General features: G+C 43.4%; 1 protein-coding gene across 2 annotated transcripts in view; it reads right to left on the reverse strand.

Moving 5' to 3' along the window:
• The window catches only part of akt3a (v-akt murine thymoma viral oncogene homolog 3a), a 43400-nt gene that overhangs the window by 10605 nt on the left and 16666 nt on the right, over positions 1–16129 (reverse strand). For both annotated transcript variants that reach the window (XM_080481999.1, XM_080482000.1), the window contains exons 2-8: positions 10564–10689; positions 7128–7239; positions 4458–4602; positions 4008–4139; positions 3724–3789; positions 2434–2502; positions 192–314 (exon numbers count right to left, since the gene is read on the reverse strand). In XM_080481999.1, coding sequence (XP_080338125.1) covers positions 192–314; positions 2434–2502; positions 3724–3789; positions 4008–4139; positions 4458–4602; positions 7128–7239; positions 10564–10689 — 773 coding nt within the window. The remainder of the gene's footprint in view (positions 1–191; positions 315–2433; positions 2503–3723; positions 3790–4007; positions 4140–4457; positions 4603–7127; positions 7240–10563; positions 10690–16129) is intronic.

Genomic DNA, 16129 nt, shown 5'->3' on the forward strand with positions numbered 1-16129 from the left:
GTGAGCTCGTCCCTGTCCCTCTCTTTAATTACCACACATCTTGAGCCTCTCGTCTCCTCCTGGAGGAGGAAGAAAGAAATTGTGGAACACACACAACTGGGGAGGGGGGGCAAAAAAAAAGTTTTCTCTCAAATATCTGATCAGTCTCATCCATGACCCCCAGCCAGATTTTTCCCTTCGTTTCTGTTTACCTTGAGGTCCCGGTACACAATCTTGGCCGAGTGCAGGTAGTCGAGAGCTGAGACAATCTCTGCACCATAGAAGCGCGTGCGCTCCTCTGAGAACACCCGCTCTCTGGACAAATGGAAAAACAGCTGCGGGAAATGAAGGGAGGACGAGAGAGGAAGAGAGGGTAAGAGATAGGGCGGTGGGGGGGGGGGGGGACAGCAGGGACGGCACAGCAATAATTACTGATTTATTGGAGGAAATTAGCACAACACAAACTGGCTGCCCGCACCATATTGAGATGATAGATAGTGGAAGGGAGGGTGAGTGGGGGGGGTATGAGTGCGAGGGGTGCACGTGGAGAGGGGCTGCACTCGGGAGGGGGAGGCGCCTCAGAGGAGGGTTGGTGGAGGCGCTCGGCAGCTGGCGCCTCATCTAGCTGCCTCCCTCTCCACACACACAGGCACCTCTTCCACGTTACCCTCTGGGCTAGATTGGCACGGTGCTGGCGTGGAGTTCGGCGACGGGGGCCAAATCAAGGGTTTAATCAATACACCAGTCTAGTTAAAGACAGGCCGACCGCCGCTGCTGCCACTGCCGCCAACACCGCTGCCAACACCCCCCACCTTCCTCCAACTTTCCTCCAGCGCAACACTCATTAAAGGCCTAACAGGCCTTGCCCCTTGAGGCTTTGTCTTCATTTACTCCATTCTTATATCCAGCGCCTAAGTTGTTGGCAAGAACCTTGTTTTATTACCTTGTTTTATTCCCCTCGGTGGCCACTTGCATCACCTCTGCCTTTCTTTTTTTAATCTCTCACCTCACCTCATGTCTCCTTCCTCCTTCTCTTGCTCACTTTCTCTCCTCGCTGTCAGCTGTCAAGTTGTCACTGTCATATGGCTACACATGTGGTACTGAGATGACACCAGCCTGCTGCGCTGCACCGGTCAAGTCGTACAAATTACCCACGAGGCCAAGGGGCGCACATCTCCCCATTAATTGTTCAGGGAAGTTTGCATATGGCCACTGGAGTGATGCTCACAGACCACCTTGCTCAAATGGTGGTCTGTCTCTCTCTCTGTGTGTGTGTGTGTGTGTGTGTGTGTGTGTGTGTGTGTGTGTGTGTGTGTGTGTGTGTGTGTGTGTGTGTGTGTGTGTGTGTGTGTGTACACATGGAGAGTGAGAGGGGGCAACACGACAGGTGGGCCTTCATCAGTGTACTGGCAGCTGTGGCTGTGGCAGGTTTGTAATGGGTTGTGCTGGTTTCATGTGTGTGTCTGGTAGGTTTGATCACAATTTGTCCATTGAGGTAAAAATTTGCTCTGTGTGTGTGTGTGAGAGAGATCGGGTCTGGCGCTGGCTGAACTACCTAACTAACAGGGAGGGGAGCAGGTGACAGTTACACTAAGGGAATGAAGCAAGATTGCAAAAATGTCCCGATTAAAAATCTGAGAAATGGAAAAGTGGGGGAATCCAAACTCATTTTCATCTCCGACTGTCATTCTGGCTGTATCTGGCCCATAGGTGTGTTCATAAATAGACGCGAGCAAGAGAGACATGGAACAGAGAAGAGAGATGAGGAGGCAAAGTGAGGGGCCAGTTGGTTGGCAAATTAACTGTTAGAAGCCAATCCAACAGTTAAACTGTTACCACGACTTGAGTCTTTACATATTTGAAACAGATCTTTGCTGCACTGCTGCAGCAGCCGATCGCTACATATTTCCCCATTTAATATGTCTGTTTTTATCTGCAAGACATTTATAAATGCAGACAACACATTCTTAAGCAGCCAAAAGTACTTTAGTATGATTTAACACAAGCATCTGGAAAGTAATCAATTATTAATCAAAATACCTTCAAAATGAATAAAGATAAGTATTCACCCACAATAATTTAGAGATAAGCAAACGTATCAGTTCACCTACTGTTAAGATGTAGAGAGTCAATCAATTTCTTTCATGTGTGGAGACAGTTGACAGTAAGGATGTGTGGAGTTTGTAATCGCCGTCAGTTATTGTGGTGGAGTTGTGGTTTAACTGAATGTGTAAAGTAAAAACAGAGTGGGACAACCACATGCAGCGCAGCCATGATAAAAGAGAGTGTGTGTGTGTGTGTGTGTGTGTGTGTGTGTGTGTGTGTGTGTGTGTGTGTGTGTGTGTGTGTGTGTGTGTGTGTGTGTGTGTGTGTGTGTGTGTGTGTGTGTGTGTGTGTGTGTGTGTGTGCGCGTGTGTGTGTGTGTGTGTGTGTGTGTGTGTGTGTGTGTCTCACCTCTCCTCCATTCACGTACTCCATAACAAAACAGAGGCGGTCTTTAGTCTGGAATGAATACTTCAATGACTGAAACGAGAAACCGGACACATACAATTTACATAACTGACTTTGCTAATTGATATTGTGTTTGGAATACACACACATAAACAAACTGTTCCATCCAATCTATCATCCAACATACAATCCTGTGTTGACTCTGTCCTTTTCTTTTTTAAATCAAGTCTTAGAGTGCACGACTGACCCAAATACATCTCATAGCTCATCGTAAAAGACTGTACACAGAAAAAAAAAAAAAACTTTCTGATTTTTATAATGTCGCAGGCACAACCACATGAGGAAAACTTGAAAAGCAAGTAGTAGTATTTTTTCGAATTTGCCAAACAATTATGGATTCCTCCTCTATATGCACTCCCTATACAGGGAACAGTGAAGTGACAAAGCCAACGATTTGGTGCACAGCAGGGAGCCCGGTCCCATTCTGTCTAGAACAGCAGGAGCAACACAACATGATCATTCCCAGCTTCAAACTGTTTATGTCTGTATTTGCTTATTCAAAGCAAGTGTGTGCATGTATGTGAGTGTTTAGTAGGTGTAAGTGAATGTGTTTTCTTTTGCGGGAGAAAGCTGCTAAACAAAAGAACAGTTGGCCCAAGTCTCTTTGTGGCTGCAGGTGTGATGGGGGTAAATGTAGACGTGAACTGTAATCGCTCTCTCAGTAGTGTGTGTGTGTGTGTGTGTGTGTGTGTGTGTGTGTGTGTGTGTGTGTGTTTCCAAGGAGTATGCGAGAAATAAGCAGCATCAAACGTGTCTATCTGTACATCAGAGCTAACAGATGCAGTTGTTAAAGTACAACTATTTGATGTATGGATCTTAATTAGACTCAAGAGACTCAGGTATGTATAGGATCAATAAGTTGTCTGTGGATGTGTGTGTATGTAACATGTGCTCTTACAGAGGTCAGGACATTTTCCATATGCACACGCGCACGCGCGCGCACACACACACACACACACACACACACACACACACACACACACACACACACACACACACACACACACACACACACACACACACACACACACACACACACACACACACACACACACACACACACACACACACACACACACACACACACACACACACACACACACACACACACACACACACACACACACACACACACACACACACACACACACACACACACACACACACACACACACACACACACACACACACACACACCTATAAAGTGGAGTTTTGTAAATCCGAGGGACTTACGGTGAGAAAAGGGTGTCTGGTGTTTTTCAGTACTCTGCTCTCTGTGAGTGTGTGAGCCACTTCATCCTGCACAGACAGTTTGATTAAAAAATAACATTTTAATCTCAACACTAAACAATAAGCAATAAGCATTGCAAAGTCAGACAAACATCTGATGATGGACGCAGAAGCAAACAGGATTAAAAAATCTTAAATAAATCATATTTATCCCACTATAAATTATTTTATTAATGTCGTCTTTTACAAACATTTATAAAGAAAACTATTGTAAATTTCATACAAACCTTTGCTATGATGACTTCTTTTTTGAGGATTTTCATGGCATAGTATTTCCCGCTGGCCTTTTCCCGAACAAGAATCACTTTACCAAAGGTTCCTTTTCCCAGCAGCTTCAGATAATCAAAGTCACTCATAGTCTGGTGGAGGAGAAGAAAAAAGAACCACTATGAACAAATCTGGACAAATAGACAAGTAATTTCAATCAGTCAATGGTCTTAGAGATGGTTCAAATGTATGGAATCCACTGTAATGGTTTTACACCATGCCAAATACAATACCTGAGTTGCTTAACACTTTGGAATTTGTGAAAGAAAACCTTTTACAAAACATATTTGGGTTTCTTCGAAATTGGAGGAGTCAAAGGAGTCAAATTACAAGATAATGCACAGCAGAAGGAACAGTTTCACCATTTAAAGTACACATTATGTGTCAGGAAGTGTTTATGTATGGATTACCTTGCGTTTGTGGTGCGTAGTGGAGATGTCCATCTCCTCCTCAACCATGTTGTCGATGTTGGACGTGGGGCTGCACTGGATCCTTTCTTCCTCTTGTCTCTGCAGCTTGTCAGCCACCATCTGAATGGCCTCCGTCCACTCATCTCTAGGATTTACGTCAAACATGACTCAAGTTAACTTTTTCATTACAGTCCAATAATTTCCTTTAACTCAATATTATTCTGACATTGTGAAAAGAGCCAAAATGCATGTACCATAATATTATATCATCAGAGCATGTATCTTTTCACTGTTGGCATGAAATATTATGCATAACCGATCAGATAGCATGGCACATACACGAGTCAAGTAACAATACGTTACACAGGTGGAAAATATAATAGTGGTTCTACTTTCAAATAGGATGGCTGCTGCATTTATTCAACCAGGTTTTTGAAGGCACCAAAGTGTTTTCAATTAACATAAACACCTATTTGTTCAACAGAGAGGAAACATGGTCAACTAGAGAATCAACCAAATGAGCAATGATCAGAGAGCAGAACTAATGCCTACCAGTCTGTGTGTGTGTGTGTGTGTGTGTGTGTGTGTGTGTGTAGGGTTGCAGAATGTGCACAGATACACAAAAATGCATTAGAGGGAACAATGCATTGTTGTTTGCTAACATTGTTCCCCCCCATTGACTTTCCATTAGCACTGTTGTTCAACATCTGTTGAGAGAAAGTGCGTGTGTGTTTGATAGTGTGTGCGTGGGTGTAACTGTCTGTGTGTGTGTGCGTGTGTTAGGGGGGAGGGGGGTGGGGGCATCGTCATCTGTAGCAGCAGGCCATGCATCAGCATGCATTAACTGTATTTAATAATGATAAATATAATGGTCCATAAACCCCCTCATTCTGCTCTGATAGATGAGAGAAGAGAAGAGAAGAGAAGAGAAGAGAAGAGAAGAGAAGAGAAGAGAAGAGAAGAGAAGAGAAGAGAAGAGAAGAGAAGAGAAGAGAAGAGAAGAGAAGAGAAGAGAAGAGAAGAGAAGAGAAGAGAAGAGAAGAGAAGAGAAGAGAAGAGTAGAGTAGAGTAGAGTAGAGTAGAGTAGAGTAGAGTAGAGAAGAGAAGAGAGTCATGAAAATGTAAATCAGGTTTTGAAATTGATATTTAAACCTGAAAAGAAATGCTAAAAGTGTTTCCAGGAGACTGAACCGGGTTCAAAACAGTTCTCTGTTGAAGTTTTTTCCCCTTGATCTTCACTCAAACAGTGTTAATCCGGTGCCACATGCAGGGGTTACATGTTCGCGGGAAACACGACAGCGCCCAAACTGAGGTGAACCAAAAACGATATTCAAATATTTGGAAATCCTTTGGACTCTGAAGAAGCAAATCTGGATTTACCGGAGTGCACTTTCAAAATACACAGTAAAGTGTAAGGAGATCATAATAATGAAACCTGTTTGACTTTTAAAAGATCACCTCTGTGTCTTTTGTTTTGTTAAGCGTTAGACGCCCATATGTTTCCTTGTGGGATTTCGGGGAACATTCATCTGAACCTAAACAGAGCTGTGTGTTTTTAAGATCTGAATCCCTTTCTTCTGCAAAGACTTCTGAGCGTACCCTACACACTCCAAAACAAGGGCAAACTCAAGTTAGACTTCATCTACAACAGCGGCGCACTCAATCTGTGCTACCTATAATGTGTGCATGTGAGTGTGTGTGTATACGGAGCGACGTGAAAAGCAATGGGAACTCTCTCAAGGTCAGGCAGCAGATAAATGCTCTTTCTCGGTTAGAGTGTTTTTTGTATAATGAGGGTTTTTTTTGCTAATGAGAGATAATGGGCCTGCCTACAGTCGGGCCCGATGCCAACACGTGCCACCCTCGCTGCTCACTGCTGGGGCTGTGGTAACTGGAGCCCTGCCAGCTCTGGTACAGTACAACGGATACAGTAACACACAAACACACAGATGCACACCCAGTTGTGGAACTTCTTTCCAAACGCCTCAAACGTCCATTGATGCACAAATCCTGTGCACGCACACTTTTACAACAAGCCGTAAACACATCTGGACCTCATAATTGTCACTAACATTCACACGGCATAAACTTGAATTTATAAACTTATCAATACAGGAGTACTAGTTTTATGGTAACTCTGAGATGTTTATTTGATTATCTACCAGCAAAAGTATTACAAAATCAACATATAACAGAGACAAAGTTGGACAGACAGCTGCATCCTACACACACACAAACACACACACAAACTCAAAAGGATGCACAGAAGCATCTGTGGTCTTCTGGGCAAAGCTGTTCATTTTCTGGAGATAAACACCTCAGCTCCTCAGAAAGGAACTGAGCAGCTGGAGAATTTATGCCAACGCTACTTGAAAGGTCTCCTTTCCACTCTGTCTCTCTCACCCTCTCTCTTCTCTCTAACAGACACCAAAAAAAAACCCCAACAAAAAACAAACTCTCTACACGACAACACTCCCTATACACAACTCTGCCCTTGATGATACCAACACATAATCTATCTATAGTCAATCAACGCAAAGACTATTTAAAACTTTGTTAATTTGGTATTTCTGTCACTTCACATACAGAAATTGTGCACATTCTTAGGCTTTTTTTGTTCACTAATTCCAGATTAAAGTAATAAAACCTGGGGGTGAGAAGTGAGCAGACCTCTCATCAGGCGAGTCCACGTGGAAGGTTCTCTCGATGACGGTGGTCCACTGTAAGCAGCGTATGATGAAGGTGTTGGGCTTCGGCCTCTCCGTCTTCATCAGTTGACATTCTAAAACAAGCAGCCAGGGGGAAGCGCCGTCTTTACAATGGAACTGCAGCAGTTAGTCTGCGTTCAGCACGCACAAATAAAAAACAAAGTAAATGGTAGACGAGCTGAAACGGGATCTGGCGAGCATCTTCAAACTGAATGGCTAATGTCAGTTGCAACTCTTGGTCAGTACAGTGACAGTAAATATTTGTTTTCTCAGTATCAGTAAGGATCAGAATCACCAGAATATGATCTTTTCAAATGTAAACCCTGTCCTGTTCTTGATTTGCTATATCTGATAAGCTTGTAATTTTTATTTGATTTTCTGTAGCATAATGTGGCTCATGTAGGCATTTCAATCAACCCTATTATTATTATTATAGTATCTTGTGCACTAAAAATATATACATATAGAATTTTACTGCCAAAAGTACAATTGTTTGGTTTCATGCGTTGATAATATGGTAAAGAAACACATCCACCAGTATAGTTAAGTAATTTGTGTATAGCAACTTGGTTTTTCCTGTGATTTGAGAAAAATAAAAGATCTGCATAGAAAAATGAAACAAGCTGCCCTTAATGTTATCATAATGAGAATGTGAGGTCAATAGTTTGTTAGTTTAAAAATGTGCAATATATTCTGGCACCGATGAATTAAAAAAAAAAAAAAAAAAAGGTACTTTCTGTGCCAAAGGTTATTACGTGTTGCATCCAGTACACATCCGGTGCAACCCAAAGAGACTCATTTCAACGAGAATGGGCAATACAGTGGGCCATTATTACACAAATGTATAATACAGTACACAGACGCAGAAATGAATGCACACATAGCCAGATGGGGGAGTGAGCTCGCTGTGGGAAAGAAGGCATCTCCATTGTCCCCTCAGCAGTTTCTGCAGTTTTTCAGGGACCAGAACTGATGTAAAACAGCATAATGATCCATCTTCCATCCTCTGCACCTCTCCTCTCCCATCTCACTTCCCTCAGTTACTTTCTGTTTAAGTGTGGCACAGCACAGCTTGTCATGCCTCAGCCTAAATATAGTCGGGAAGGTTAATGACAACACCGCTCAGGTCAAACACACTGCCGCGCTTCAATGTAAACTCACACACGAAAGAAGTTACTACCTGACTCGTGAGCGTGGCCTGCTGTGCTGCCAGAGAACAAGGACGGACACACACACACACACACACACACACACACACACACACACACACACACACACACACACACACACACACACACACACACACACACACACACACACACACACACACACACACACACACACACACACACACACACACACACACACACACACACACACACACACACACACACACACACACACACACACACACACACACACACACACACACACACACACACACACACACACACACACACACACACACACACACACACACACACACACACACACACACACACACACACACACACACACACAAGTTGGAATGTTGTTTGCCACAGCAGGCAATTGTGAAATCTGTGTAGCAGTTTAGTGGGTGTAGCTGAGTGCACACATCAGTGAGTGTGTGTATAAATGTGCGCAAGCGTGTGTGTGAACGACAAGCTTGTATGTATGAGTCCCTCTGCAGGGAACAGGCCTGTACCATCTCTGTTCCATCTGACCACTTCTGTTGTTCACACACTCAAACACACACACAGACACACACACACACACAACGAATAAACAAACACACACATGTGCTCGTGCGTACACACATAACACACACACACCACCTGGCCTCCCAGCTTTGGGCAACAGATGTGGCATTGCCAGTGCTGTGCCAAGCAGCCGGGGCCGGATGTATGGCCTGGCTTGTCCTCCTCACAAACTCTTTCCCTCTCCCGTTTTTCCTCGTTCTCAATCCTGTCTTCGTCTCCTCCTCCCTGTCTGTTCGGCGCCGGTGATCTTCTCTTCTGTCTTCCATCACACTCTCATCCTCTTCAATGTACCTCATCCACAAAAGCCAAACCTTCCAATTCCTCATCCATCTCTTTTTTCCATTTCCTCTGCAGCCCCTCCAATCAACTCCCATCACTTATTCCCCCGGACTTGTCCTCCCTTTTGGACTCCCATCTTTGTCTCTCCTCCTCCATCCATTGACATACCATTCTTTATCATTTTCTCTGAGGTATCGGCTTGCATTGTACAATTCATCATGCTTTATGCTGTAGCACACCTGTTCTCTGTGCAGAGTGGAGTAGTGAGCACAGGCATGGAACCACAGTTCACACCATGCTCTTTTGCAGCAGCTTCATTGTACTGAGCTGAACTTCATTTCATCTTGGTTAATGAAAAAACAATGACTGACAGCCTGTCAAAATCTAGCATTGCAGAACTGAATTGTAAATGTGGATATATGCATGCCATTAAATGAGCAGCTACAGGCTGCGTGCTGACAGTGTAAACCCCAGCTCAGGACCTATAAGATCATGTGAAGAAGCCAGATATGTATGAATAGAAAATAGAGCAAACTAATAAACAAGCATCTCTTCATTTGTGAAAAAACTGATGATTTGTGACACAAATTATCTATACCTTCAGTATATGGCGTACTGGATAATCCAATCCAATCCAAGCCAATGTATTTATAAAGCACTATTAAAAACAACTCAGTTGACCAAAGTGCTGTACAACAATATAAAAATACAATTATAAATACAACAATACAGTGGCAGCACAGAATACACTTTGAGCAGTAAAAGTCAACTTCAATCTACTGAAGTTCAAGAAAGCATAAAGAGTCATCGATGTGCCTCCATTAAACATCATCAATATTAAAGTTCTGGTCTGAATCAGTAAAAGCTTTAATTTTAACACCAAATAACATTTCTTTCTTGACTGTTATTATAGACACTTTATACCATACGGCAAACTAGTTTTATTTATGGTGCACATCGCTTGTACAAGCGATGTTCAGATTATTGAATTGGATATTCAAATATTACAAAAATAAACGTGCCTTGCAAAAGCTGATGCAAGGTTTTGCCTTCAGTCTGCATTCACTGTATGAACAATGAGAGGTGATTTGTGGTAATGAGACTGAGATACTTTAAAATTAATCATGTCAACTCATTAGTTACTTAATGACACGTGTCAATAATGTGGAGCTTGTTAATGAAGTGGAGACAGATTATATACTGATATATGGTTAATTAGAGTCATCGCTGTATTCTGCAAAGGAAGCCATTGTTGTGAAGACTGACAGCTGACAAGTAATGAAACACAGGGACAGGCAGCACAAAGATTTGGGAACAGTGGGATTTAAGCGTCCACTGCCAAGAGGCTATCTTGGCAGTGGATGGAGGATAACGTACTTGCTACAGAGAAGTTATTTAGGGGATAGGGCAGGTCTGCGTCCTGAGGTTTCTCTTTGTAGCCGATAAAAGAGCCGTCTGTCTTCAGCAGGAAGTAGCGTGGTCGCCAGTTCTTTATGTATTCACCTGTAGAGAAAGATAAGGACAAAGAATGGGAGGGAGGGAAATTCATGTGAAACATGTTCAATCAGACACTGGGTTCAAAAAACTAAATTCACATCCTGATGAAGATGATGATGATGATGATGAGGTCCCTAATGCACACTGCAGTTATGATGAATATCATTACCAAAATGCTACATGGTAAGCGGTATTAACAGCAATAATAGTGATGGTTTAAATACAGATTTTATTCCCTAGACAGAGCCTATCCACTCAACCCTCATCTGTCCAAAGGATAACACACACATGCACACACACTTTCTCTATCTGTATGGCTCCCACAGCGTTTGCCAGATTCAGATCGGATTATCATGTAAAAAAAAATGACAAAAACATGTTTACCAGCATAACACCCAAACTATCCATGCCAGAAACATCATCTGGCTGATACATGGGCAGGTGTCGAGGTGATGACCCCGCTACCAAATAATCACGCACAAGCACACACATATACACAAACCACAAATATACACAAACCGCTGGTCACCAGTGAAAAAGGCAAAAGAAAAAAGGGAGATCAGATCAGATAAGATTACACATCAAAAATAACCCTTCTTAGACTGCAGCAACAAATAATAACATCTGCTGAGCAGCTGGTGGCAAAGTATTACCCAACTGGCTGGCACAGACTGGCACTAAGGTGGCACCACAGCTTTATCAGATGACCCACTGCAGGATTGCACCAGTGTCAAACATTTCCACACCACAGAGGCGGATAACACTTGCTGGAACAAGTAGGAACACATACATGGATTAAAGTGCACACGTGTGGAGGTTCACACAGAATTGGACGAGTGCAACAAGTACAAATACAGGGATGCAACTGTGCGCACACATGCATGAGAGCACAGAATAAACCAGTGAAGCAATACCAGGAAGGACACGCAACTCTGAATTAGAAAGTGACAATAAGCAACACTTTCTAATTCAGAGAGCTGTGCAAACATTTTTATTTCCCATTTTCCGCCGCAGAAGTAAAAACCACAGGACACAAGGGTTCCCTACTTCTCAACCCTTTTTGATTAACCAGCCACTCCTTCACACGCACACACACGTGCATGCGCACAGCTCAGTTACGTCTCTGATCACCTTGTTGTGGCTAATTCAGTGGTGGGAGAGGAGAATAGGCAGCGTGTATATGTGTGTGTGTTCTATTTGTGACATCCATTTAAAGCGGAAATGACAGCAGGCCGTGCTCGTTATCACATCGCAGAAAAACACCTGCTCCGCCGAAGGAACCATGCGACTGCAGGCCCTGCCGGTACCTCTGGGTGCTGGTGGTGGAGGTGTGTAAGTGTGTGTGTGTGTGTGGCAGAGCAGTTGCGATTGATCTGAACCACCACATAGAGACAGAGAGAAAGAGACAGAGAGATAAAATGCTGATAGATGCCAGTGCGTCATCAGGACTACCAAATCACACCTTTCCTCGCCTCTCTCAGCCTTTATTTTTCTCTTTTTCACAAATCCACCCACTCTCTCCTCCTTTCCCATTTCCTTCTCCTGTTCTCTCAGAAACAAAGCATATTCTTTGGATCACTCGCTACTGATAAATAGAGTGCTGTGAGAGGGGCTGGAGCGAGGCATAAGGAATCTGAATTTTTTTAAAAATGGGAAGGAAAAACAGCAAACGGGTGGAGGAGAAGGAGCCCGCAAGGCAGAGATGGACAGATTAAAATAGTCACGTCAACAGTTATCAGCTCAGCACGATATCATGCGACAGCGCAGGGATGTAGAGTTTAGCACTCTCACATTACAGCGAGAAGGCTGAAGGTTCGAGCTCTGCTCGGGCCTTTTTGTGTGAGTTTGCGCGCTTTCCATGTGTATGTGAGTATATGAATTTTCTACAGATACTCTGGTTTCCTCCCACATCTGAAGTCAACTGGTGACTCTAAATTTCATGTAGGTGTCAATGCGAGTGTGCGATTCCTTTTCAGTTTGCCATGTGATGGACTGGCGACCCAGAGTGTACTTCACCCATGATCAGCTCGTTAAACCTTTAGGTGTATTGTACAGATGTTCCAGTTACTTCTATGTTTCTTCTGTAGGCTTGCATCAAGCAAAGCATACACAACATTTTGAATTTAAGCTTTCAAAATCAATAAACCTCAATCTGAAGAGGACGCTTGGAAAGCAGATGTGCATAGATAAGTTGTTAGTTCCTGTACACATGAAATACTTCTATCTACCTGGACAGACCACACAACTGGCATCCATGTGTAGGAAATATTGCTTTTCTGTTATGAAGTCAAAGAACAGACAACAGATAACTGATCATCTGTGAAAGAAAAACTTTGGTTAACTTCAAACTGGATTAGGGAAGGAGATTGATAGACTGTCAAAACGGATGAAGATAAAGAGAAAGTTAATATGATAAAACTATTATAAACTGGCAGTGATGACTGGCTTGCTGGTCCAAGTCCAGTCATTTCTATGAGTCAGTTTCTAGATGAGGTGTCCAACCAATGGAAGCCTGTGGTTGGCCACTTCATCCCTCAGCTGTCCAGTACAACTGAAAACATTTAAGCGATCCTTCTGGCCAGGCCCAGACAGCGTGTGTGTGTGTGTGTGTGTGTGTGTGTGTGTGTGTGTGTGTGTGTGTGTGTGTGTGTGTGTGTGTGTACATGTCCGCTGGGGGGGCGGGGGAGGGGGCAGCCAGGGGTGGCACAGACGGAGAGAGGAGATGGACAGTTGTCCACATGCGCTGTTCCAAACAAACACACTCGCGCGCACGCACATACACGCACACACAGACTAAAACAATTCTGGTCCGACCGTTCCAATCCTCCGTATGATCCAATGGTGTTCTGTCAAGCTATCCCGTCTTGGCCCTGCCTGTAATGAGTCCAGCGAGCTCTCCCACTCTGGACAGCTTGTCTGGGGAGCCACATGTCTCTAGTTTGGACTGCTGGAGAAAACAGAACAGCCGGTCTCCTTCCCACACCATCTCTCTCGGACTCCTCACTTCAGTTTCATTTAGTTTTCTGTACAACTTTACTTTTCCCTTAAGGCCAATTAGTAAATACTACACTATACAGTGCTTAAGACAACAGGAGTCTCTTGTTTCTTGTTAAAACGACAGGATATCAGTAAATTGGAGAATATGGGTGATCTGAAGGATCTAAGGAAAAGAGAATGTTTAGGAGAATAAAACAATTTTCAAGTGCATTTAAATTGTTTCAAAACGCAAAAAAATACAGACGGGAGCAGTAGTTCTAAAGTGCTCTCATCTCCATCTAATTTGAAGTCTAATTAGTTGTATGCCAACATGTTTCTTCATCTCCCTTGTTCTTTTAAGGTTAGGGAAACATAAGGTAACACCGACAGAAAAAGGTGTAGACTAAATTAAGACATGTGTAGTACAGCTATAAAAAACAACAGCACTTCTACTGTGTTTCAGTGACACACATGACGGGGTGACGAGGGGACAAACTCAACAAGGGTCTGGCCTCCAGTTATTTTGGTGGAACAAACTCGGCATTAAAAGCCAGACTCGACTTTAAAAAGTCATTTTGGAATTTCTAGGAGAAATAAATCTTGTTGGCACATCTTCCAGTTGCAGCTTGTGGATTTAGCAGTAAGAGGCAGAGATGAATCAGCTGTGACTGTGTCCGTTCCAAGCTTTCTGATTGGACAATTATAACAATGCACTCGCTGACTGTCACTCAATTAGCAGACTGATTAACTATTCATTCCAAAACAGAGGGGAAAAGGGAAGCGAGCGAGAGAGAGGAATACGGAGAGAGTAAATAGGAGACAGGTACAAATGGCGAGGCTGAACTTCAGCCAGCAAAACAAGAAATGAGACACACAAACTTGCACCATCTTCACAGACTCTTCCCATCTTTCTGTCTCGTGTTCACTCCTTGAGGACATCGTTGCACCTCTGCTCCGCTGGTTCACAGCGCTTTAGCTGAGGACGAGACAGCCGGAAAAGCCTTGATGACAAATAAATAAATAACTGGGTAACTATGTGAGCTCACCAGCCATTTGTTAATCAACCCAAACAGGGATTTAATTTAATGCTTTGGCCGAGGCTGGAGATGATATGCAGATGGTGCAGAGACAGGGCTGTGTGACTGGCACTCTGGGAGCTGGAGAGGTGGTGGGTGGTGGTGGTGTATAGAGGTAGAGAGAGAGGAGGGGATCAGACGGCGGTGTGGAATTTCTGCCACGTTCCAGCACATACACAGCAGTTCCCCAGCAGAAAGAGGAATATATCATAATACCACATAACACACACATTATATAAATATATATATAACAGAATCATGTCAGAGCGGTACAACGTTTAGCTCTAACACACAAAAATAACCTGTTTACTGGTTACTCACAGGAATGTGAAGAGCGCTGTGTTTTTTGTTATTTTAATAAAATAGACAATAAATCACTTATTAAACATCTGAGAACCTAAACAGCAATAAGAACTAGATCTTCACTTGCAGCATTTAAACATTCATCCATGCTCTTGGGCTCTGGAGCCTGTCCCAGGGGGTGAAGGCAGGGTACATCATGAACAAGTCGGCAGGGCAAACACAGAGAGAGAGAGAGTGTCACACACACTCACATTCACACCTAGCAGCAAAATAGAGACACCAATTAGCCTCAAATGCTGGTTTTTGAACTGTGGGAATTGGAATACCTCAAGAAAACCCATGCTGGAATTGAATCAGCAACATTCTCACTGTGAGGGAAGCGCATTCACCACTACACAGCTCCACCTTTACATGGAAAACATCTGATAGCATTGACATAGGCATTTTTTAAATTGAGTTAAAGGAAGTATGTGAACAGTGCAAGTATATGAAGTGTGTGCATTAAGTTCAGAGTGAAGTGTAGAAGTATGAGGTTGTGAAATAAAGCAGATAATCATTCTGATGGGAAAATTGTTTGCCAGATGATCTGATGGAAGATAAAAGTTCAGTTGAGATACCACAAGACACAGCAGTGGTGAGGCGGGTGCTTTCATGTGTATTGTAGAACATTCGTAGGCGAGACAGCGAGACACGAGTAACAGCATTAATACATGGGATGGAAGAAGGGGGAAGGAGGATGAGGAGGGGTGGAGATTAGCTAAACATCAGGAAGGAGACCAATAGGTTGAGTGATTGTGTGTGGCACAGAGGGCACTGAAGGTTAAGAAAGTGGGGAATTGTGTGATAAGAAGCTTGATGCAGACATCAGTCTTGGAGTTCGTCCATGTGTACTACAACCAACTAAACAGCCCATTCAGCTGGACACAACCACACATCCAAAACTGTGTGAAGAAAACCCAAACTAACCATTAATTTATCAATTACTTTCTTGCACTGTCCGTACAGCCAGCTCCATTGTGAAAGTGTGTGCTTACAAGCATACGGGTGGTGTGCGTGACCCCGACCCCAGCAGTTCTAACTCCAGTCTGCTC

This window comes from Lipophrys pholis (genome assembly GCF_963383615.2).
Source record: "Lipophrys pholis genome assembly, chromosome: 15".
NCBI classification, from domain to species: domain Eukaryota; kingdom Metazoa; phylum Chordata; class Actinopteri; order Blenniiformes; family Blenniidae; genus Lipophrys; species Lipophrys pholis.